The 26138-nt window shown below is 38.8% G+C and overlaps 1 protein-coding gene across 3 annotated transcripts in view; it reads right to left on the reverse strand.

Moving 5' to 3' along the window:
- Positions 1–26138, reverse strand: part of tgfbr3 (transforming growth factor, beta receptor III) — a 139979-nt gene that overhangs the window by 102118 nt on the left and 11723 nt on the right. For all 3 annotated transcript variants that reach the window (XM_059983880.1, XM_059983883.1, XM_059983879.1), the window contains exon 2: positions 25668–25900. In XM_059983880.1, the coding sequence (XP_059839863.1) occupies positions 25668–25728 (61 nt within the window). In that variant the 5' untranslated portion in view covers positions 25729–25900. The remainder of the gene's footprint in view (positions 1–25667; positions 25901–26138) is intronic.

A 26138-nucleotide genomic window follows, 5' to 3' on the forward strand; every position in this document is an offset into this window, starting at 1 on the left:
TTCAGAGAAGGAGAACTGAAATTGTTAACTTTCAAACTACTTGTTAAATCCATATGTGGATGGAACATTCATTAATCACAACCATTTTTCCCCCAGCAATCTGCTCATTTGCCAAGTTGGCAGGGTATTTTTAGAGACATGAACAGGAGTTTTATTTCATGACATAAGTTGATATTAGTATTTTGTCCTTCTTGACAACACCTTCAAGCCAAAAGGTACAAATTAAACAACTAAGTGTACCAGACAGTTGATATTTGAAATGGCAATGAAACATAGCACTCAAGATTGAAAAACACGACCTATACTTTTTGATTAATGGTATCTTTCTTCTGTGGTGATCTGTTGTCCTGCACATCTTGGAAAATTACTTCAGTTTTACAACTAAGAAACCTCTTAAACATGTCCAACATTTCCCCTAATCTCACAGACAAGGCCTCCAGCAACCACCAATTGTTTTGCAGGTCATAAACTGAATGAATAACTTCAAGCTGTTGATAAATACAATAAATGCACAGCATTGCTAGAATATTCCACACTGCAAGAAAAGAAAAAACTTTCATGATTTTTAGTGCATATGTGAATAAAAGGAGAATAAGCCCAAGCGATTCTAAGATTTTGTGCTTGGTTATATGATCCAAGTTTACAGCTTTGACCTAGCAAAACTCATATATTACTTTATCTTTAAATGCAGAAGAAATTCATAAATATGTTAACACATACAACATGCCGGAGGAACTCAACAGGTCGGGCAGCATCCATGGAAATGTCGACAGCTCATTTCCTTAGCTGCCCGACCTGCTGAGTTCCTCCAGCGTGTTGTACGTGTTGATTTGAACACAGCATCTGCAGTGTACTTTGTGTTCATAAATATGTTGCCTGGGATACAGCTACAACAAAGAGAGAGCATAGGTTGGATCAACACACACAAAATGCTGGTGGCATGCAGCAGGCCAGGCAGCATCTATAGGGAGAAGCACTGTTGACATTTTGGGCCGAGACCCTTTATCAGGACTGAGTTGGATTTGTTTTCCTTGGAGAGAGAAAAGGAGGAGGAACTTGACTGAAGTATACAAAATCATGGGGGATAGATAATAAGAAACATATCCCTTTAGCAGAGAAGGCACAGGTTTAAAGCAAATCTTCTGATTTACAACATACAATACAGCACAGTGTCGACCCTTCAGAAGGTCATAGCTGAAAAATAAAGGTCCATACAAGGAACCAATGCAATATTCAGTGAAGAAAAAGTTGAATAGGAGAACAAAAGAAAGACAAACCAGATTCAGGTCTTTCATGTGTTAACTGGTGCAAGTAATAGATTAGAAGGCAAGAATAGTTCCAGGTATGAAAAATGTTATTTATTGGATTGATTTTAGGAATGAGTGATTTCAGCTGCAGGGCTTGGCAGAAAAAGCTGGAACATCCTCCATGTAGCAAAGATAGTTCAGAGCATATTTTATAGAGGTGTGTAAGGTACTTTTAGATTTAAATTTAGTAAACACTTCTCAAAAGTAGATGGATTAAAGACGAGAAAATAGAAGTAAAATGAAGGGCAATAAACTAACAGGAGATGCGAGGGAAAATCTTTTTATTAACTAGAGACAATCAGGGTCTTCTTGAAAGATGTAATTTGCAAGGATAGGAGTAGAAGATGGAAAGAGGAAAGAATAGGACTTACTAGGTTCCACTGCAAAAAAAGTCCAGAATTGATAGCTCAAATGATTTTCTTCTGTGCCCAAAGGTTCTATAACTTTGTGTTTCAACACTGATGATTAATTGAGCCTTAAATTCAGATAATGCTGTTGGATATTTCCTACTGGGTAGGGAACTTGCTTATAATATCCCCTTTATTCTAGAACAAAGGTTCCTAACTTGGGGTCCATGAACCCCCTCCTTAATCGCATTAAAATCGCATAAAAATGGTTGGGAACCCCTGTTCTAAAGCAAGGACAGGAGATACAAATCTAATTCATATTATGTGAATTTGTTCCATTAAAAATAAACCTGGATAAAAAATCCAGTTGAAAATAAACCGAATGGCATCAAGCTAAGTCAGAGTCAGAGATGCACAACATAGAAAGAGACCCCTGGGCCTACACATCTATGGAGAGACAAATAAAATAGTTAATACTTGAAAATTATCTAACCAATTAGGTTGGGGAAAGCAGTATGAAAGGCACCCAAAATGGTATTGAGTATTGGAACTACTGAATGCGTGGATTATACATCCCATTGTTCTATTTTAGGATAAAGGGCATGAAGGGTAGAAATTGGTTTTGCATAAAACTTTTGATTACTTTAAAAGCAACAAAAAGACTCATGACTGCACACAGCTTTCTCATAATAAGGAATGGAAATGATGTACTGAATAGTCTTTCTTCTTCACTAGTAACCTAGGCCGGAGTTTTTTAAAAAATTAAATAATTTAAACAATAATATACTTATACCAAAAAAACTGCCTTTGTCCTAAATACCCTCATTCTGTTTCCACATACAATCTAGCAAACAGCTTTACCAAAAGTCTGGTAGAATTGATGTCCAGGTCAAAAAGCATTTAGATTCCATCCCTCCCCTACTATTACTTTACCCTTATAATTCAAATCCACAAAGAAAGTTTGCTCTTCTAAAAATAATGAAATAACTATGAAGTTCCCGCTGCTGCCTGTAAGGAGCTTGTAAGTTCTCCCTGTGTCTGTGTTGGTTTCCTCCGAGTGGTCTGATTTCCTCCCATGGTCCATTGATGTATCAGTTGGTAGGTTAATAGGTCATTGTAAATTATCCCGTGATTAGGCTAGTGTTAAATTGGGGGATTGCCAGGCAGTGTGGCTCAAAGGGCCAGAAGGGTCTTCTTCACACAGTGTGTCAAGAAATAAAAATAAATACATTCATCTACTTGCTAATTGTTCTTGTTTTCTCACATGTCTTGAAGTTCAATCCACTGCAAGATCTATAAATAAAAAACAATTAAAACAAAGCAAATGTAGACCTAAATGCAAAAACTGAGTATGAGAAAATTTGACATGGATAATTTAAGATTCAAGATTCTTTAATGGTCAATTCTAGAGCACAAGTATAAAGGAGAATGAGATAGTTGTTAGACACACAAAATGCTGGTGGAACGCAGCAGGCCAGGCAGCATCGATAGGAAGAAGCACAGTCGACATTTCGGGCCGAGATCCTTCGTCAGGACTGACGAAGGATCTCGGCCCAAAACGTCGACTGTGCTTCTTCCTATAGATGCTACCTAGCCTGCTGCATTCCACCAGCATTCTATGTGTGTTGCTTGAATTTCCAGCATCTGCAGATTTCCTCATGTTTGAAATAGTTGTTACTCCGGATCTGATGCATCACAACATAAAAACACAATAAGATAAAGAACACAATAATAAAAAACACAACAAATGTAAATACACAAGGTAATGTAGAATCGTAGACTTAAAGTGATGTTGGGCACAAGACTGTCTGTACATGAGGTGACTGACAGGAAATGATAAAATAGTGGGTTGAGGGTGTGGAGAGGTGGGTAAGTGGCTGGAGATGTTGACACGCCTTAGGGGAAAGTAACTGTTTTGGAGCCTGATAGTCCTAGCGTGGATGCTATTTCAACACTAACAACAAAATGCTTTAAAAATATGTACACATATTCAAGGTGGATGAGCTTAAGACTCCAATGGATAAGATGGTAATTGTAGACTTGTTAAATGAACACTTCGTTTAGTTCTTCTCATGTGAAAATAAATGCAAAGTACCAGTGGTATAAAAGAACACCAAAACGAGTGAAGAACAGAAATATAATCAATGTATTCATACTTGAATTAATAGAGATAATAACAGAACTTAGGATAAACAGATCTCCATAGAGAAACTGACAGAAATAGCTGAGGTAATTAACCGTCACTGTCAACATGCAACTAGATTCCTGAATAATACCATTGGACTGGAAAACTGTGTAATACTCCACTACTTTAGAAAGAAAGAGAGAGAAACATGATAATTACAGATCTATCAGTTTGATATCATTTGACGTTAATGAGAATTTCAACAAATTTTAATTTGTTGAACCAGCAAAGACTTCTAACTAATCTCTTTTAAACTTCTAAAGAAATTGTTAGCATGGTACAAAGTGAACTTCTCCTGATCTTGCAAATGTCATTAACTAAGTTTGCACACAGAGATAAATAATACAAATCAAAAACTGAGTAACAGAAGATATCCTTGGGACGTATATTGTGGAGTAGATCGGGAACCAAAAGAGAGAGAGTAGGAAAAAAGCATTTATTCTAAGGTTTGCAAAAAATGAGAGAAACCAAAAAACAAGGCTAGCAGAGAATTGCTCCATATTTCATTACAGGTCAGAATTTAGAAGAATTTAATCTTTTAGTTACAGAAGGAATTAGAGCTACACTATTAAGCAGTGAAAGCAAGCAGCACTTTTCCAAAAAATAGCAATACTGGAAAATCCTTCCACATAAGATGTTGTTTTAATTGAACTCTTCAAGCTAAATATCAAAAAATTTCCATTCACTAAAAATATCATGGGATATGGCTCCTCACAGTTAAACAATATAGCTGACTTCAAGGCTCAATTAGGTTCCATCTCCTGTCTTTTCATGTTCCCGCACCTGTCATATTTACCCCTCCAGCATGAATGTTTCCAAAGCTCAATCCAGCTTCTTAAACAAAAGGTTTTCAATTACCAGACATGCCTAGTCCTGTCAACTTTTTCTCCTCTTCACATAAAATGCTTTACAGACTTAGTTAGGACTGCCCCAACTTGTCTGTAAGACAAGTGTGAAAACTGAGAGATTGAAAGTCAATTAGAATTCAATAATTTAGTGCTATGGTTACCAAGCCAAAATAACTTTAAAGAAGTTACCAAAACATTATCATTAGCAAAGGCTTGCACAACATGATGCATATTGAATTAAAAACTAAATTTAATAGAATTATAAACAAATGCTATCACAATAACATAAAGACAAGCCAATAATTAACATGATTTACAAGGCCATAATTTTACTAAAATTCTTCATGCAACATGAAAAAGTGTACAAATACAAACAGCTGTGAAATGATGCAGTAACATTTGATTATCAAAGTAAAAAACAAACCAGCTAGGTAACCTTACTCTGTTTTGCATTCAACTAGTGAAAACTTTTATCATCAGGCAGAGTTCAAAATTTGCTATGGCAACTGTTCAGCTTTGTTTATCTGAAAAGTTCATTCACTTCACAGTATCGGCCTCTCGAGGAGAATAATAGCTCAGAGTTCTGAGCATAATAAAATCAGATTCAACTCTTATGCAAATATTGAGTAACTTCAAAGGGCAAAGAACCAATTACCTTCAAAAAGACACATCCTGACATTCAGTAATACATATTAATTTCCAGAAAACAGCATACGCAGTTCATTTTCAGTCAAAGGTAAGGTTCCAGACATTACCACTACCCAGACTATGAACTAGAAGCTGTATCAAATTAGTGGCACCTCAAGCGTAATGGGAAGTTTGTTTATGCAGGAAATTTTGATAATATGAAAACAAATTTCAGTGTATTTGTAAGTCTGGAGCTGGCAGCAAACCACTGGCATTGAGGCAGCAGACATTGCCATCTCTTAGGCCAGCACAATGTGGCCTGCCTGGATTGTACTGGCACTACTATTCACCTTTTATGATTTGTGATATTTCATACCCAGGATACTAGTATTTCAAGTCACTCCTTTCAAGGCCCCCAGTAAGTATAATCTTTTAAAGTGAGCCATGCACAATAAAGAAAATCATTCAGGAGGCATTGAGTCATTATGTAAGGGTATGTAAAGAATGGTGAACAGTGCAATGGGTACTTCATATTGTCTTACACTGCTGAAGTCCAAGCTGCCCCTCTACAACGAAAAAAATAATACATGTAACAACGTTCCCAAACAGGAAGGATCTGGCCCACTGCTCAGAATTAGTGATGATTCTCAGCACTTGGGAGGTGTCCAGAGTTAGAATTAAACAGCAACAAGGCCTCTGGTAAGGCTCTTGATGCCTGGCTCAGAATCAGGACTTCATCTGTTGTCAAAACCCATTTTTAAATATCTCTGAGAAGAGTTAAATAGAAAATATCCAATCTTTATAAAATAAACATTTTAAAATATTTACAAATGAATAAAATCATTAAAGCCAAACTTAAAGAAAACCACTTCACTATTTCCCAGGCTGAGAATTCCCAATTAAATTAATAGGGCAGTGATAGTCTTAGGAGGTGTTAGGGGAAATAGAAGTCGTCAGAGGGCATTCACGGTTCTTGGGGGGGGGGGGGGGTGGTGGTGGTGGCATAACCAATATCCTAACTCAAGGCATGAGACCTGACCAACCATGTCAATTTGCTGCTGCCGTCATCATCCGATTGGCATTCCCAGTCTCTGTTAATTTAAAAATTTTAATTTAACCCATTAATGATGGATAAATATGAGTCTGAAGGGAGTGAAGCCTTGAATTCTAATCCTGCTATGAAACAGAAACTACAGAAATACATCAATACAATGTTACATACTGGGAGTATGGTTTTATTCCATTCCTGTCAGATCAGCAATGCCCCATCTATTATTTGTAATACTGTCTAATAAAGCCATGAAACCATCAAGATTACAGGAACACTTCCATAAAAGACATCCTGAGAAGACAACTAAGGTATGACTCAGTTCCAGGAAGATAAAAGAAGCATTTGAAAAGCATTGCACATTCAAGTCATTTGCTAAGAATGACCTTGATGGTGGCCTCATTGCTTCTTATAACATTTCCAAAATGATGGCAAAGTGTGGAAAATCTCATACGATTGGTATTATTAATAATGCCTGCTGTATCACTGTTACCACTGTTCTCAAAATGGATACCACCATTTTAAAATCAATTCCTCTGAGTAATAACTCTGTAGCTTGTCGTATTGATAAAATGAGTGAAGACATTAAGAATCAACTATGCACAGAGTTGCAAAAAGATAATTTGGGATACAACTGTGCAAGACGATCAAAAATGGAAACGTTTATGGAGGGATTCTCTTTTGCAAAAAGTTAAAATCAAGTATCAATGGAGAATCAATCTACGGCTAGCTCAAAGTCTATATAGAGGATAAATGTAGTCCGAATAGGTACATGATTTCTTCTGCAACAGATGGAGTTCCATATATGACAGACTGCCATGCTGGTTTAGTGGCACTTATGAGAAAAGAAATTCCAAATCTGTTTGCAATCCATTGTATAATTCATCCTAAACATCTCACAGCCAAAAACCTCAGCCAGCGACTTTTTTCAAGCATGACTCTTGTAATATCTGCTATCAATGAAATTAAAGCATCCATTAAATAGCAGAATAATTTTCCAGTTATGCCAAGGTAATGATGAAGTTTGAACGTTTGCTTTTTCACACTGAAGTGAGTTGGCTGTCAAAAGGGCGGCAGCATAAAATGTTTCTGTAATTTTTTTGACACTTTTGTTGAATTTATGCTCAAAGTCAACAAGAGCTTTGGAAATAAGATTGAACTTCAATGTGGAGATGTGCCATCACTAGCCAAACTGTATGACAAAATGAACATTCTAATGTGAAAATGCAGGGCGAGAATTTCAATTAAATCCAGGCTAAAAGTGCATTGTCCACTTTTATAAGAAAATTGTAAATATATAAGCAAAACATTGGGAGAAGAATGTTCTCACAGTTTCTCGGCATGGAAAATAAGTTACTGTCTTTCACAGATGGTGATTTGCAAGAGTACTACTTACACCTGCAGTAACTGAAGGATTTTCAGAATCAATTCATGGATTTGAACGATCTGGAAATTCCAGACTGGGTAATTAACCCATTTCTATGCAAGGTTGAAGAACAGGAAGAGAGCTTGCAAGAAGAAATTATTGAAGTTCAGAATGTTGCAGCAAAAGTGCTTTTCAAAAATGTTGACTTTTGTGGTATGTGGCTGAACTGTCATAAAAAGTTTCCTGGTCTTTGGAGAAGAGCCAAACTGCTGTTGTTGAAAGAAGCTTCAGAGCAGTGAACCACATACTCACAAAAAACAGGAACTGCTTGGACATTGTTACTTGTGGGGACTTAAGGCTTTTGAAGACTCAACTTGAACTAGATATTTCAACTCTTGCTCACGGATCACACTAATATCAAAGCTGCTCTACAGCACACAGGTACTGGGTAAACTAGATTTAAAGACAAATAAAAATTTAAAGCAGAATCATTTATCTCATGTTAGCATATGGTAGACATGTTTTTACACTATGGCGGTGCCAGAAAGTATAATGTGCCTAAGAGGGGTATTGGCAAATATGAAGGTGCTTTAGGGAGACCTTAGCAAGTATGAAAGTGCTTTAGGAGTGCATTGGACTAAAACGGTTGGGAAATACTAGAATAGGGTCTAATCCTAAAAGATCTGACTGAAACAAAATTAGAGATTGTTCATTTTCCACAGTTCCACCTTCAATACTATAATTCCAAGCAAACTCATTTCCAAGCTCCTAGTCAATGGATTCAACACCACCCTTTGCAACTGGATCCTTAGCTTTCTAATGAACAGTCTGCTATGATTATTCTCAACATTGGCACTTCACAAGGCCACATCCTCAGCCTCCTATTCTATGCCCCATTACTCATGACTGCATGGCACAATCTGCTCTAACTTCATCTACTAGTGTGCAGATGATACCAAAGTTTTGGGCAGCATCTCAAATAACAATGAGTCAGAGTACAGGAGGGAAAGAGAGAGCGTGAAGATGTGGTGTCACGACAAAAACATTTTCCTCACTGTCAGCAAAGCAAAACAGTTGTCAATGACTTCAGGAAGGAGGACAGTGCACATGCATCAAAAATGCTGAGGTCAAGAGGGTTGAGAGTTACAGCTTCCTAACAGTAAGCCTGTCCTTGCAAACCATTAACAACATGGCCTACAAAGCCCACCAGTGCCTCAGCTATCTCAGTATACTAAAGATAATTGACAAGTCCCCTTGGACCGTAACCAATTTTTATCAATGCACCCTGGAAAATGTCCTATCTGGCCGCATTATGGCTTGGTATGGCAACTGCTCTGCCTGTGATGGCAAGAAATTGCAGACAGATGTGGACAGAGTTCAGAACATCACAGAAACCAGCCTCCTCTCACAGACTTTGTTTATGCTTCTCACATCCAGCATAATCAAAGACCCCACCCACCACAAACAGGAAAGAGAAACAAAAGCCTCAAACCACGTATCACCAAACTCAAGGTCAGCCTCTGTCCCACAGTTATAAGATTACATAGAAACATAGAAAACCTACAGCACAATACAGGCCCTTCCACCCACAAAGTTGTGCCAAACGTGTCCCTACCTTAGAAATTACTAGACTTCCCCATAGCCCTCTAATTTTCTAAGCTTCATGTACCTATCCAAAAGTCTCTTAAAAGACCTTATCGTATCTGCCTCCACTGGCAGCCCATTCCACGCACTCACCATTCTCTAAGTAAAAAAACTTACCCCTGACATCTCCTCTGTACCTACTCCCCAGCACCTTAAACCTGTGTCCTCTTGTGGCAACCATTTCAGCCCTGGGAGAAAGCCTCTGACTATCCACACAATCAATGCCTCTCATCATCTTATGCACCTCTATCAGGTCACCTCTCATCCTTCGTCGCTTCAAGAAGAAAAGGCCGAGTTCACTCAACCTGTTTTCATAAAGCATGCTCCCCAAACCAGGCAACATCCTTGTAAATCTCCTCTGCACCCTTTCTATGGCTTCCACATCCTTCCTGTAGTGAGGCGACCAGAACTGAGCACAGTACTCCAAGTGGGGTCTGACCAGGGTCCTATATAGCTGCAATATTACCTCTAGGCTCCTAATTCAATTCCATGATGAATGAAGGCCAATATATCGTATGTCTTCTTAACCACAGCATCAACCTGCTCAGCAGCTTTGAGTGTCTGATGGACTCGGACCCCAAGATCTCTCTGATCCTCCACACTGCCAAGAGTCTTACCATTAATACTATCTTCTGCCATTGTATTTGACCTACCAAAATGAATCACTTCACACTTATCTGGGTTGAACTCCATCTGCCACTTCTCAGCCCAGTTTTGCATCCTATCAATGTCCCACTGTAACCTCTGACAGCCCTCCACACCCATCTCTCCACTTCCTCATACAGGTCATTTATAAAAATCACTAAGAGTAAGCGTCCAAGAACAGATCCCTGAGGCACACCACTGGTCACCGACCTCCATGCAGAATATGACCCATCTACAACCACTCTTGGCCTTCTGTGGGCAAGCCAGTTCTGGATCCACAAAGCAATGTCCCCTTGGATCCCTTGCCTCTTTACTTTCTCAATAAGCCTTGCATGAGGTACCTTATCAAATGCCTTGCTGAAATCCATATACACTACATCTACTGCTGTTCCTTCATCAATGAGTTTAGTCATATCCTCAAAAAATTCAATCAGGCTCCTTAGGCACGACCTGCCCTTGACAAAGCCATGCTGACTATTCCTAATCATATTATACCTCTCCAAATGTTCATAAATCCTGCCTCTCAGGATCTTCTCCATCAATTTACCAACCACTGAGTTAAGACTCACTGGTCTATAATTTCCTGGGCTATCTTTTCTGCCTTTGTTGAATAAAGGAACAACATCCGCAACCCTCCAATCCTCCAGAACCTCCCCCGTCCCCATTGATGATTCAATGATCATTGCCAGAGGGTCAGCAATCTCCTCCCTCTCCTCCCACAGTAGCCTGGGGTACATCTCATCCGGTCCAACCTGACGCTTTCCAAAAGCTCCAGCACATTCTCTTTCTTAATATCTACATGCCCAAGCTTTTCAGTCTGCTGCATCTGCACTACAATCACCTAGATCTTTTTCCACAGTGAATACTCAAGTATTCAATAAGTACCCCCGCTATTTCCTCCGATTCCATACACACTTTTCCTCTGTCACACTTAATAGGTCCTATTCTTTCACGTCTTATCCTCTTGCTCTTCACATACTTGTAGAACACCTTGGGGTTTTCCTTAATCCTGCCTGCCAAGGCCTTCTCATGGCCCCTTCTGGCTCTCCTAATTTCCTTTTTAAGCTCCTTCCTGTTAGGCTTATAATCTTCTAGATCTCTAACATTATATAACTCTGTGAACCTTTTGTAAGCTTTTCTTTTCTTCTTGACTAGATTTATTACAGCCTTTGTACACCACGGTTCCTGTACCCTAACATAACTTCTCTGTCTCATTGGAACATACCTATGCAGAACTCCACACAAATATCCCCTGAATATTTGCCACATTTCTTCCGTACTTTTCCCAAGAACATCTGTTTCCAATTTAAGCTTCCAATTTCCTGCTTGATAGCCTTACTCCAATTCCCCTTACTCCAATTAAACGTCTTTCTAACTTGTCTGTTCCTATCTCTCTCCAATGCTATTGTAAAGGAGATAGAATTATGGTCACTATCTCCAAAATGTTCTCCCACTGTGAGATCTGACACCTAACCAGATTCATTTCTCAATACCAAATCAAGTACAGTCTCTTCTCTTGTAGGTGTATCTACATATTGTGTCAAGAAACCTTCCTGAACACACCTAACAAACTCCACCCCATCTAAACCCCTTACTCTAGGAAGATGCCAATTGATAATTGGGAAATTAAAATCTCCCATCACGACAACTCTGTTATTATTACACATTTCCAGGATCTGTTTCCCTAAATGCTCCTTGATATCCCTGTTACTATTGGGTGGTCTATTAAAAAAACACCCAGTAAAGTTATTGACCCCTTCCTGTTCCTAACCTCCACCCACAGAGACTCCATAGACAATCCCTCCATGACTTCTATCTTTTCTGCAGCCATGAGACTATCTCTGATCAACAGTGCCGCGCTCCCACCTTTTTTGCCTCCCTCCCTATCCTTTCTGAGCATCTAAAACCCGGCACTTGAAGTAACCATTCCTGTCCCTGAGCCATCTAAGTCTCTGTAATAGCCACCACATCATAACTCCAAGTACAGATCCACGCTCTAAGCTCATCCGCTTTGTTCACAATAATCCTTACGTTAGACTCATCTCAAACCATCCATCTGAGCACGTCCCTTCTCTATCACCTGCCTATTCTCCCTCACACATTGTCTCCAAGCTTTCTCCATTTGTGAGCCAACCACCTCTTCCCCAGTCTCTTCAGTTCAGTTTCCACCCCCCAATAATTCTAGTTAAAACACTCCCCAGTAGCCTTAGCAAACCTCCCCACCTGGATATTGGTTCCCCCTGGGATTCAAGTGCAACCTGTCCTTTTTGTACAGGTCACACCTGCCCCAAAAAAGGTCCCAATGATCCAGAAATCTAAATCCCTTCCCCCTGCTCCAATCCCTCATCCACCCATTTATCCTCCATCTCATTCTATTCCTATACTCACTGTCACGTGGCACAGGCCGTGATTACTACCTTTGCGGTCCTGCTTCTCAACTTCCTTCCTAACTCCCTAAAGTCTTTTTTCAGGACCTCTTCCCTTTTCCAACCTATGTCATTGGTACTAATATGTACCATGACCTCTGGCTTCTTCTGTACACTGCAGGGTATCTTGGACATGATCTGAAACATCCCGGACCCTGGCACCTGGGAGGAAAACTACCATCTGAGTTTCTTTCCTGCGTCCACAGAACCGCTTGTTTGACCCCCTGACTATAGAGTCCCCTATCACTACTGCCTTCCTCTTCTTTTCCATACCCTTCTGAGCCACAGGGCCAGACTCTGTACCAGAGGCACAACCACTGTCGCTTCTCCCAGGTAGGCTGTCCCCCCAACAGTGCTCAAACACGAGTACTTATTGTCAAGGGGTACAGCCACAGGGGAACTCTCTAGTACCTTACTCTTCCCCTTTGCCCTCCTGACTGTTACCCACTTGTCTGTCTCCCGTGGCCCCGGTGTGACCACCTACCCATAACTTCTTTCTATCACCTCCTTGCTCTCCCTGACTAGACGAAGGTCATCAAGCTGCATCTCTAGTTCCCTAACTCAGTCCCTTAGGAGCTGCAGCTCGACACACTGGGTGCAGATATAGCCATTCAGGAGGCTGGGAGACTCCAGGACCTCCCACATCCTGACACCGAGCACAGAAAACCAGCCTCACACACAAACTACTTCCTTTCCACAATTAACACAGGTAAACCTACCTCACCTCATTACCGCCTAAGCCCTTTGAGCCAAAGCCCTACCACTCTGCTATCTCTTACTCTGCTGCCAGCTTGAATGGTTCCCTACTATGTTAATTGTTTTACCTTGTTCAACCTTAATGTACTGCTGGAATGAATTGATCTGTATGAATAGTATGCAAGATGAGCGTTTCACCATACTACAGACTATGTGACAATAATAAGGGAAAATAATAATACAAAATTAAGGGAGGAAAGTTTAGGGGAGACATCAGGGGTAAGTTTTTTTACACAGAGGGTTGTGAGTGCCTGGAATGACTTACCAGGGATGGTGGTGGAGGCCAAAACATTAGAGGCATTTAAGAGCCTCTTGGACAGGCACATGGATGAAAGAAAAATGGAGGGTTATGGGGTAATGTGGGTTTAGTACCTTTTTAAAGGATTATATGGGTCAGAACAATATGGAGGGCTGAAGGACCTGTACTGTGCTGTAGTGTTCTATGTTAATAAACTAATTTACCAATTCATGTGTGCAAAGATGCTCATTAGAAATAAAAACTTGATTCTTCCTTGCATCTACAACAATCTGAAACACTGTCTATAGTATTAACAGTCTTTTAGATAGTTTCTGTTTACGTGTCTCCAACAGTTGAAAGTAATGATTATCTGAAAAACTTTAATGTGCACACCACCACAGACATTTCCTCTGTTCTCTCCACCCCTCCTCCCTTTGTAACATCCTTGTTTTCTCATCTTTCCGGTTCTGGTGATGGCTTTCTTGACGTGAGAGTTTTTCTCCTCTCTGATTCTGCATGACCTGCTGAGTGCTTTCAGCATTTTCTGTTTGTTTTGGATTTCCAGAATCAGAGTTGCCTTTGATATCTACCATTAGCATGCTTCAGGGCAAAGTCCCACATTTTTCCAACTCAGTGCAAAGAAATAATTCCTCCCAAGTATTTTGTTTGATCTGTTACTGGTAATTCCAAATTTATAACATGATTCTGGCCATCGCAGGGTAATGAAGGGATTGTCTTTAAAGATGCCAATAAGTCAATTTTGTTCATAATCACTCAACATACCTCCATTGTGCTGTGAAATGTGAGGCATCAAAAGCACACAAGACTGATAAGAAGCAGCATCTACTAAACATGGAGACCGAGACCAAATTAGTTCTGACATAGGCAGATACTGATACATGTATGTGACTATTGAGTTTATTATGGGTATGTTAGAGCATCCATAATCAGGTGTTCTCGATGGCCAGCACTAGACTTCCCTGCAAATTGAAACAAATGCTCTGCATCTGACTATGAAACAAAAGAAAGAACACTGAGAAAAGAGGTAGGAAACAAGTAAATTTGCTTCATGAGGAATAAACAGTTGACATTTTAGACCTAGCCCTTCATCAGGACAATTTGTTGCTTCATTGCAAAATCTTTTGTCTTTATAACAAAGCATCAATGTCACTTTAAAATAAAGAGAGCAAGCAGTTTTTCCACTTTAATGAATAATGTTTTCAGCTCTGAACAATTTGATAACAACCTTGGAAATGATCCAATTTTTAGGCATGTGATCAGACTCTATATTCATTTATCATGGTAGGTTTTTCAAGATAACCTTGAGCATTCCATCAAAATTTAAAGTTTGCTCACTTCTTTCTGATAACTAAATAAATCTATTGATAAATTGTTAGCTTGGGTGTATGCATAATCCTACACCAACAACTTTTGTTGGTTTAATTGAAAATCTGGGCTGAGAAATAGATGGAGTTTAGCTGGAAAAGTGTGTAGTTACATTTAGTGAGGTCAAGCGCAAAAGTATACAGTATATGGCAGGACCCTTAGGGACACTGATGTTCGGAGGGATCTTAGGATGCATATCTATATATCCATGTAAGTGGCAATACAAGTGGATAGGATGATTAAAAAAAGACATGAGGAATGTTTGCCTTCATCACTCAAGTTATTGAGTATAAAAGTTGGAAAGTCATGTTGCAGTTGTATAAAAATTTGGTTAGGCCACATTTGGAGTATTAGGTACAGATCAAGTTTAACACAAGATGGGAAAAGCTTAAAAGAGATTTACAAAATAATTTTTTTAATAAATCGAGTACTGGAAGTAGGTGCTGGAATACACTGCCAGAGGAGGTGGTAGAAAAGACTAGATAGAAATATATAGTAGGTATTTAGACAAACACATGAACAGACAGAAACTAAAGGAAAAAAACCATATGTACACAAATGAGATGAGTTATATTGGCAAAATGCTCTGCAAAAAAAGTGGACTGAAGGGACTATTCTAGCACTGTTCTTAGCTACAAAAGACAGAGCTACAACTGCACCTCCCAAAAGAAAAACTGAGTTTTCACATATTGTCCCTATATTAATTATATCCACTTTTTGTGGAGTTGATACAGTTTTTAACAAGTGAACTGGTTCCATATGGTTAGTCCTTTCAGACAGTTTGCATTTAAATAGGTCTAACAAATCCATCTTGAAGAGAAACAAGCCAAGCTAACATAAAAATGAAAGGAAATAATAAAAGTATTGTTAAAGAAATTGTTTGGGATGACCTGAAAGGCAGGATGAAAAGTGCCCAAGGAAAGTTGGGAGAGGCATCATATCTGGACACTTCCTATTGACTGTGAAACAAAAGAAGGAACACTGAAAAAAGAAGTAGGAAACAAGCAAATTTGCTTCATGTCATTGTTGGCAGAAGATTCAGGATTTTTGATGTGGAAAAACTCGTATGCAAAGTGAGCTCTGATACACCCTGAGAGTACATTACAGAATCAGACAGAGAAACATTAATAAATATATCAACCCAGATTTTGTAGTCATTTGAATGAACAAGTTACAACTTTTTGTTTATTTGTTTGTTAGGTATCTAATTTCATCACAGATTTCATACATTTTTATGCCAAGTGTCTGAAGACCAAATTTGCATCACAAATCCAACAGTAACTTCTCCACTTTTACATTTTGTTGTCTATGCATGAACGCCAAAAATCTATGCTAATATTTAGTTCAGATAGCTTCAAAATTATTAGTTATGGTGCAAAATTTAGACCAAAATTATGTGCAGCATGAAAAAAAAACCAAGTCTCAAATAAATCACAAAAATAGTGATAGCCTATACAAGCAGAATCATCCCAAAGTAATAAAGTTTTTACAGTATTTTTGATGTTTATAAAATTATTCGGTAATGACAAATGTTGCACAAAGTTGAGATTGTCTATCCCATCATACAAGTTTATTGATTTAAGTGATAATATGATCAAAGTAAATAGATAGTTTTAAATAGCAAAGACTTAAAGACTGGAAGTGAACCAATTGTGGAAATTTGAGTTGGCAATTTTTTTCCATTTTTGAGATGTGGTCATAACAGGATCAATGTTCATTGAGATTGTTTTTGTCCGATATAAAAAAAGGACAGAACACAATAGTTTGTAAATGTTGGAAAGCCAGAAGCAGTGGAGATCCAAGAAAAATTGCTTCGCAGTATGAATCCATGCAACAAGGCTGCAAAAATGTCAATACCCTGAAGTGAAGTAAAGAGAAAGTCAACAAAGTAAAATGCAGACTTCCACAGGATAAGTTTGTTAGTGACAAATTGGACAGCCAAAGCAATTCCATGACAGAAATGTGTTGTAATTCATCCTGCGAAGAAATGTGATAATCAAGTTTTTAAACAGAGAATAAAGATAGCCAAGGTTACAGATGCATAGAACTGGCTCTTGGGCATACAGGCGAAAGAGACTGGAAAGAGCCAAATGGGATGAAGAAAGAGGAATCCAACATGAAAGAACACAAGAATATAAATGAAAGCAATAGTCATTTGGCCTTTTGTGCCATTCAGTAAGTTCACAACCAATCTTTTATCTCAGCACTATTTTCTTCCTTAACCCTATATTCTTGATTTCTTTAATATTGAAATCTATCAACCTCACTCCAAGATATGTTCAGTGACTGAAACCGTACAGCATCTCTTAGGTGGAGAATTCTGAAGTGCATAAATTTTTCTTCTCATTTCCAAATGATTGGCCAACCTCTTATTTTAATCCCTTGTTTTGACAGTGCAGCCAAGGAGAGTATTCTCACTGTTTTTCTCTCTCTCTCTAAACATTCTTAAACAGTTGGGCTGTGTTTTCTATTTTTCAGTTTGTGGTAACATTCTCAAATCTATTGAATTTGGATTATGGCAACCAATGCCAATTTCTGGATTCTATTACTGACTCACTCAAAATCACACTCTCCTGTCCCTCTTAACTGAGTAACTCTAAAGGCTGTGGCTGGATCCAGGCCAAGTTTCTCTTCCCTGACGTACTTCAATGTCCCAATGGTTTCCATAAACTCCCATGTTCCATCTCCCAGTTTGACTGCCCTGCCATGCCTGTTTATAAAACAAAAGCAAGATAAATGTATATAAAAAAGAAACTGGTTAGAAATCTCAGAAAATATGTAGCTTCCTACTTCACAAATGAGTTTCTGTAATGACAACCAATCAACTGATTGATAAATACATACAAGCCAAGCATTTGGAGTACACACCACAAGTGAACAGCGTACTGATAATGAACCTCTATGGTGACAAAACATTGGCAAATGGATTGCCAAGATCGGAGAACAACTCAACCCAACTAGCTGCTGGTTAGGACATGGTTGGAACATAATTTGCAATTCTAAGCACCCAAACATATGGCTATTAAGCTACAGTAAAGGAATATACATAATTAGCATATCATAAATAAATTAAAGTTATGAAGAAAGGTTTAAAATTCACAGGTGCCTGTTAGGAAATTTCACTGGGGAAAAATGAGCAAATCTATAAATAAGATTATGGAAGATCTTGAGAGTGCAAATGGTTAAAACATGTTTCTACTGGTTGAAAACTCCTAACAAAGCACACTGATCTAGGATTACCATGAAGAGAAGAAAGAAGAGATATCATAAACAGTGTTTGCAATCAGTGGCTGTTGGAACATGAAAAGCTTTCCACAAGTAATTACTGAAGCATATCTACATCATTTATAAGTAATTGGATAAGGAGCCAGAGTTAGTGCTTCTTTCTGCACTGTAATTTTTAACCTATCAAAGGAGTGATTAAAAGGCAAGAACAAGCTCTTCTGTACTGGTTATTTAGAAGTGAAAAACATTTTAATAAGGCTAACAGTATTGCAACACCATGATACAAGCTGCATGAAAAACAATACACAGAACAATGCACATTCAAATTGACAAATAAACCAGGATATTTTGAGTGAACAGCCCACCAAGGAACACTGCTTTTTCAGTTGTCACATGTAAAAAGTTTGTTCTAAGTGGTTGCCAGGTAACAGATTTGGAAGTTAAACAAGATAGGAGCCTGTGGTGCTACAGCAAAAATTTACTAGTGTGGATAAAAAATTAGCTTAATGGCAGAAGGCAAAATATGGGAATAAATGGGACCTTTTCTGGTTGGCTGTGGTGACTAGTGTGTTCTGCAGTGGTCAGTGGTGGGTGCACTACTCTTCATGTTATATGATAATGATCTGGATGACCAAATTAATGGTTTAATGGCCATGTTTGCAGATGATACAAAGATAGGCTTAAAGACAGGTAGCAGAGAGTCTACTGAAGGATGGACAGATTCAGAGAATGGGCAAAGAAGTGGCAAATGGAATAGAGTGCAGGCAAGTGTATGGTCAGAACAGTGCGCAAATTCAGAAATTGGAAGTGCAAAGGAATGTTGGGAGTTCTAATGCAGGATTCCCTAAAGGTTAACTTGCAGGGTAGTAAGGAAGGCAACTACAAATGGTAACATTAATTTTGAGATAACTAGAATACAAAGGCAAGGGTGTAATGCTGAGGCTTTCTAAGGCATCGGTCAAACCACATTTGGAGTATTGTGAGCCACTCTGGGCCCCACGTCTGAGGAAGGATGTGATGGCATTGGAGGGGGTTCAGAGGAGGTTCAGAAGAATGATCCTAGGAATGAAAGGGTTAACATGTGAGGAGTGTTTGTTGGCTCTGAGCCTCTATTTGCTAGAATTTGGAAGAATGAGCGGGGGATCTCACTGAAACCTACTGAATATTGAAAAGGCCTGGAGTGCACGTGGAGGATGTTTCCAATAGTGGGAGTGTCCAAGACCAGAGGACACAGAATCAGAATAGAAGGAGGTTCCTTTACAACAGAGATGAGGAGGAATTTTTTTTTATATAGCCAGAAGGTGATGAATCTGTGGAATTGAATGACACAGAGGCCAAGTAACTTGGTATATTTAAAGTGGAGGTTGATAAGTTCTTGATTAGTAAGGGTGGCAAAAGTTACAGGGAGAATGGGGTTGAGAGGGGAAATAAGTCACCCATGAGTGAATGGCAGAGGAGATTCAATGGGCCAAATGACCTAATCCCACACCTATGTCTTATGGTCTCATGGCAACAGTAACTTGGATGAGATACTTAGTTGGAACACACCTCAGATTATGTTTAATTCTGTTCATAACCAACAACTTAAATTTTCCTACAAGGGTCATATGAGAACAAGGTATATGCAGAATCCTCTCTAAATGCTAGCCATTCAAGTCCAAAGATATTCTGGTCTATTTCAGTACTCTCAGTGCTCAGTAAGTTGGTTCAAATAACAACCTGACAGAGGAGATCAAAGCTGGGTAAACAAATTCTAAAGAGAGCAAAAATAACAGCTAAATATGCAATAAATTCATCACAGAAAGCTGTTCATCCTTTAACATCCTTCTTTACTAACAACCTTTAAGGAAGGAAATGGGCCATGAATATCTGGCCTTGCCTAAATACAACTACAGATTCTCAGGAACGTGCCTGCTGTTCAACTGCCATTAAACCGAGCACCAGATTCGGCCATAGCAAAGGCACACCATGTCTAATCAACACTGTAACATCCTCAACTACATCTGGGGAGCTATGCCAAAATTGTAAGAGCTGTTCTGCTGATTCCAGTCAATAGCATTGGGCCATCATGATCACAGAAACAAATTTCAGTCAACATTTCATCACTGGGATTCTCAGGTTCCATTGGCTTTTTGTGCAGAATGAAGATGGTGACACAATAGTACATATATCCCTGGGGAGTCATTAATATTGACCCAGCTCTCTACATTGTCACAAGAATAATGTTAAATTGCCATGTTTGCCTCACAAAGTGGAGATATTTGTGAATGACACTACACCTAATCCCACTCTATAACGTCTAACAAAAATTAAGCAAACAGTAAGAAGTAGAACAAAGAAGAAAAAATATCTTTCTAATGAAAGTTAGCAATCCCATTCAAGTGAACAGGTCTGTGCTGGGAGATTATCTGACCTTCAGGTCTTCAGTTCCCAATTGCAAAAGGCCTGACCTGCACACTGCAATTAACCAACAGTTAACAAAAGAATATATTACTATAGAGAACATCAGAAAGTGCCATGGATACCCGTGCTATATTACAAAACACAAATAATTTCAAATTTGGTAAATGGAATTTCATTTTTACAGTTCTTAGACTCTCCTGGATCTCATGCTAGTTGACATATTCAATGGCTCCATCAACAATGCAAATTGTTTTGAAAGCCACCAGAGTCACAACATCTCCAACAATGTTTTTTAAAAAAATCATTTAGAGTATCATATCTGAAATTACCATACAGTTCTTTCCTATACCTCAGTTACCTGGCCCCTCTGAGATATATTATTGTCAGAGGCAGTAAGATTCAGCTAACCTCTCCAAAATCTTCTTTCACTTTCTCTGCTCCAGTTGTGGCCTTGCTAATATTTATAAACTTATTCCATGAACTTACTTCCTTTTAACCTATGCCTTGGCTAATGATGGCAAGCATCCCATATGTTTTCTTAACTCACTACAACTACTTATAATACTTGAAGTATTTTAAAAGGGAGGATAAGGCAACTGTGGCTAACAAGGGAAGTCAAAGTCAGCATAACAGCAAAAGAGAGGGCATATAGTACAGCAACAATCAGTGGGAAGTTAGCAGATCTGAAAGCTTTTAAAAACCAATAGAAGGTAATGAATAGAGCTATAAGAAGAAAAAAGATGAATTATGAAAGTAAGAGAGCCAATAAAACAGGACAACAAAAGTAGTGTATATGGATTTCAGCAAGGCATTTGATAAGGTACCCTCTGCAAGGGTTATTGAGAAAATAAGGAGGCATGGGATCCATGTGGACCTTGCTATGTAGATCCAGAATTGGCTTGCCCACAGAAGGCAAAGAATGGCTGTAGACAGCTCATATTCTGCATGGAGGACGGTGACCAGTGGTGTGCCTCAGGGATCTGTTCTGGGACCCCTTCTCTTCGTGATTTTTATAAATGATCTGGATGAGGAAGTGGAGGGATGGTTTAGTAAATTTGCTGATGACACAAAGATTGGGGATGTGGACAGTGTGGAGGGCTTTCAGAGGTTATAGCGGGACATCGATAGGATGCAAAACTGGGCTGAGAAGTGGCAGATAGAGTTCAGCCCAGATAAGTGTGACGTGGTTCATTTTGGTCGGTCAAATATGATGGCAGAATATAGTCTTAATAGTAAGACTTTTGGCAGTGTGGAGGATCAGAGGGATCTTGGGGTCCGAGTCCATGGGACACTCAAAGCTGCTGCGCAGGTTAACTGTGTGGTTAAGAAGATGTACGGGTACGGTGTATTGGCCTTCATCAACCATGGGATTGAGTTCAAGAGCTGAGAGGTAATGTTATAGCTATACAGGACCCTGGTCAGACCCCATTTGGTGTAATGTGCTCAGTCCTGGTCACCTCACTATAGGAAGGATGTGGGAACTATAGAAAGGGTGCAGAGGAGATTTACAAGGATGTTGCCTGGATTGGGGAGCATGCCTTACAAGAATAGGTTGAGTGAACTTGGCCTTTTCTCCTTGGAGCGACAGAGGATGAGAGGTAACCTGATAGAGGTGTATAAGATGATGAGAGGCATTGATCATGTGGATATTCAGGGGCTTTTTCCCAGGGCTGAAATGGCGAACACGAGAGGGCACAGTTTTAAGGTGCTTGGAAGTAGGTACAGGGGGCAGGTCAGGTCAAGTTTTTTTTTACACAGAGAATGGTGAGTGCGTGGAATGGGCTACTGGCGACTATGGTGAAGGCAGAAACAATAGGGTCTTTTGAGAGACTCCTGGATAGGTACATGGAGCTTAGAAACATAGAGGGCTATGGGTAACCCTAGGTAATTTCTAAAGTAAGTACATGTTTGGCATAGCATTGTGGGCTGAAGGGCCTGTATAGTGCTGTAGGTTTTCTATGTTTCTAAAAGATTTTTTCTCAGATATACAAAGAGTAAAAGAGAGGCGAGAGTGGATATCAGACCACTGGAAAATGATCCTGGAGAATTAGTAATTGGGGGTAAAGAAATGGCAGATAAGACAGATATATTTTGTATTAGTCTTCACCGTGGAAGAAACTTGTGTTACGCCAGAAATTCAAGAGTTTCAGGTGCAGAAGGGAGTGTATTTACTCTTGTTAATATGGTGCTTGGGAAGCTGAAAGGTCTGAAGATAGACAAGTCATTTGGACAAGATGGAAATGTCCTAATTCCTAATTCAGGGTTAAATTTCATCTCCTATTGCTGTCTATTTTACAAACTCATTAATTTTCTGTAACAAAAGTCTACCCACCCTCACTTTCAACACCATCGTGAAATTTTGTGACATCCGCCAACTTACCAATTACATCACCTACATTCACATCCTGTTCAAATCTAGAATAACCAAGCTTTAATTTCATTCTCCGCTCTTCAAGAAGCTCTGCCACCTCGACAGAAATTTCATCCATCCCGGGTTGCTTGGGCTGAGACCACGTTCCTCATCATTGAAGTCACATCCCACCTTGACGTGAGTTTCGGAAAGAGAAAGGAGCAGAACTTGCCCATTCAGCCCCTCAAGTCTGCTCGAATATTCCATCAAGGCTGATTACTTCCCTGCTCAACCCTATTCCCTTGCCTTTTCCCCATAAGCTTTGATGCCCTTACTAATCAAGAACCCATTAAAATCCACTTTAAATATACCCAAAATTTGACCTGCACAGGCCTCTGTGGCAATAAATTCCACTAATTTTCCAACTTTTGACCAAAGAAATTCCTCCTCAGCTCTGTTCCAAAGGGATGTCCTTGTGTTCTGAAGCTGTGCCCTCAGGTCCTAGACGGATCCACTACTGGAAATATCCTCGGCATGTCTACTCTATTTAGGCCTCCTAATTTTTGATTGGTTTCAATGAAATGCCCCTTATTCTTCTAAAGTCCAGTCAGTAAACATCAATAAATAGATACAGAATTACAGTTTTTTGGTACTCATTTGCCACCTCTACAGTATCTTAAACTTTTACTGTTAAAATCCTTTAGTCACTTCGAGAGAATTTCAATCCGCTTTTTACTGACTTCCTTACAAATGATCTAACTTATTTTCAATGCAACCACATGCCCTTATTATCACACTAAGTCAAAGTCCACCATCAAAAGGTGAAAGTACATTGACCTATAATTTTCCCAATTCAAGCTTAAACTTGTGATTTGGATATTTAAACTTTTTTTTAAAAAAGTAAAGGTTACTGCTCTGGTATGATTTTTTAAATGAATTCAACATCAGACCACACAAATAGAAATCTTGTTCCACCACAAATCATGCTGGGAAAAAAAAGTTTAGTTAACCACACAGATAGCACAATGAGCAAAGAAATATCAGCAAACCATATCAATGTGCTTCAAGCTACACTGTAGGTCATCAGAACTCAAATCCAAGCCTTTGCTAGCATATGCTTGATTATCTTGGCACCACTGCCAGAACAGTACCAAAACGCCTTGTGCCTAGAACGGAAAGAAGTGGGTAGGAGGAATTATTAAAATAAATAAAAGTCAGCACTTAAGCAAGCTCTATTAACTTGCTATACAAAACGAATGCCTCAATTCATACACAAAAATAACCAAATCCAGTGAGGATCTAAGTAAGGCAGCCATCCATAATAAAATTATGGAACTACGTACTGGATAACTTTGGCAATTAGGAAAAATTGAAGTCACAAACAAGAGGTTATGGTGAGAAAACTGTTGGGTGAGATCACAAAAGTTTCCAGTGAATATAAGTAATACACAAAATCTGGAGGAACTCAGCAAATCAGATAGCATCTACAGAGGGAAACAAACAGTCGATGTTTCGGGCCAAGATCATTCATCAGCCCAAAGCATCAACTGGTTTATTCCCTTCCATAGATGCTGCCAGACTTGCTGAATTCCTCCAGCACTTTTTGTGTGTTGCTCCAGATTTTCAGCACCCATATGATCTCTTATGTTTATGGTGTGCCAGTAAACAATAATACCTTTTTTTTGGTAAAGTAAAATAAAAAATACCAGCTATCGGTTGTAGATGTCCTTCTGTAATTTGGATTTCAAGCTTTTAAAAATGTTAACAAAACCCAAGATTTTTTTTAATCAAATGGCAAAATCCAATTTTCAGAAACATGTGCTTCTAAACACACTTATCCATTTCACACCTTTAACAGTTCAATACTTTTAAAAAAAAAAATCCACCTTGGTTCTTTATTCTTTTCCCATCAAGTTCCTTTCTATTCCTTCGATTACTTAGTCAATTTTATTCAGCAACAACCATAAAAAAAAAATGTGTGCCTTTTTCCCCCGAAACACATTCATTTTTATTCTTCACTCTTTAGCCATTCCCTTTTTATTAGCTTAGTACTCCCCCCTCCATTTTAATCCACCACGAATAAACTACTAAATGAACATTTGAATCTTGAAGCCATACCTGGATCTTTTGGTCTAATAATATACAAAGGCAGGTTTAGAACTGTGCTTAGCCAAGTGAATTAAATCAGCTTAAAGACACAAGTGATAAATATTTAAAGAAGAAGATACAAAACTATGGAAAGATTGCAATAGCAGGAATTATTACCTCTTTTATAAACATCCTAACATACACACCAAAGGCTAAATTACCTCCTTCTGCGCTGGAAATGTACATGCTTCTATTGGCAAAGAGTTTACTTGTGGCAGGAAGCTTGGATTTTAAAGCCAGTATTTTGATAAAGAAGGACAAGTAAAAATAGGATTCTGCAGGCTACAGAAAAAGAATATTCAGTTCACTATGTACACACTGAATATCAGCATCTTTCAGCACTTGCACCTTAGCTTTCTACACTCAGTCTATTCACGTGCTCACCTAAACATTTAGATGTTCTTAGCAACTGTGCTTCCACAGCCTCTTAGCCAGTGTACAGCAGGTACTCACCACACTCAAAGTCCCTCCCAGGTGCCCTCTAAAACTCTTAACCCAAATCTATATCATCTAGTTTTATTCATCACTGATTAGGAGAAATGTTTCCTGCAGTCTGTCATGTCTAAACTCTTCATAATGTTATATATCTCAATCATGTCCAAAATAGCTTTTCCAATCTTTCCTCATAACTGAAACATTCTATGTCAGTCTGCAATGAGCCATGAACAGCATAAATAAAGACTTGCTTAGGATTTGAACCTTATTCAAAGGAACTCACCTGCAGACCCACCATTTATCAGCAAAAAGAGTAGTATTGCTTGAATTCCATTTGACGTCATGTTTAAGATACAAAGCTGTGTAATTAGCTTTGCTTTCCAGTGGAGAAAGTCTATCTTTTAATGTGGCCAAAATTGCCTCCTGTACTGGGCAAGATTTACACCACTGTAGCTTTTCTTCTTAGCAAAATAAAATGGAATGTAAATTCTGATCTTCCTTTTCTCCTTTGTAAGCCTAAGGGAAAAATATACAAAATGAAAAGGTAAGTAAATAGATGATGATTCAATTTTAAGTGCATTACTATTTATTTTGACTAGGGATCACACACCAGTCCTCATAGGGGGATCAGGAGTGGAAAGTGTGAGCAATTTGGAGTTCCTGGGTGTCAACGTCTTTGAGAATCTATCCTGGGCCCAACACAGCGATGCAGCTGCAAAGGAGGCACAGCAGTCGTTTTTCTTCATTAGGAGTT

The sequence above is a fragment of the Hypanus sabinus genome, chromosome 11 (assembly GCF_030144855.1).
Source record: "Hypanus sabinus isolate sHypSab1 chromosome 11, sHypSab1.hap1, whole genome shotgun sequence".
In the NCBI taxonomy this organism is placed as follows: Eukaryota; Metazoa; Chordata; class Chondrichthyes; order Myliobatiformes; family Dasyatidae; genus Hypanus; species Hypanus sabinus.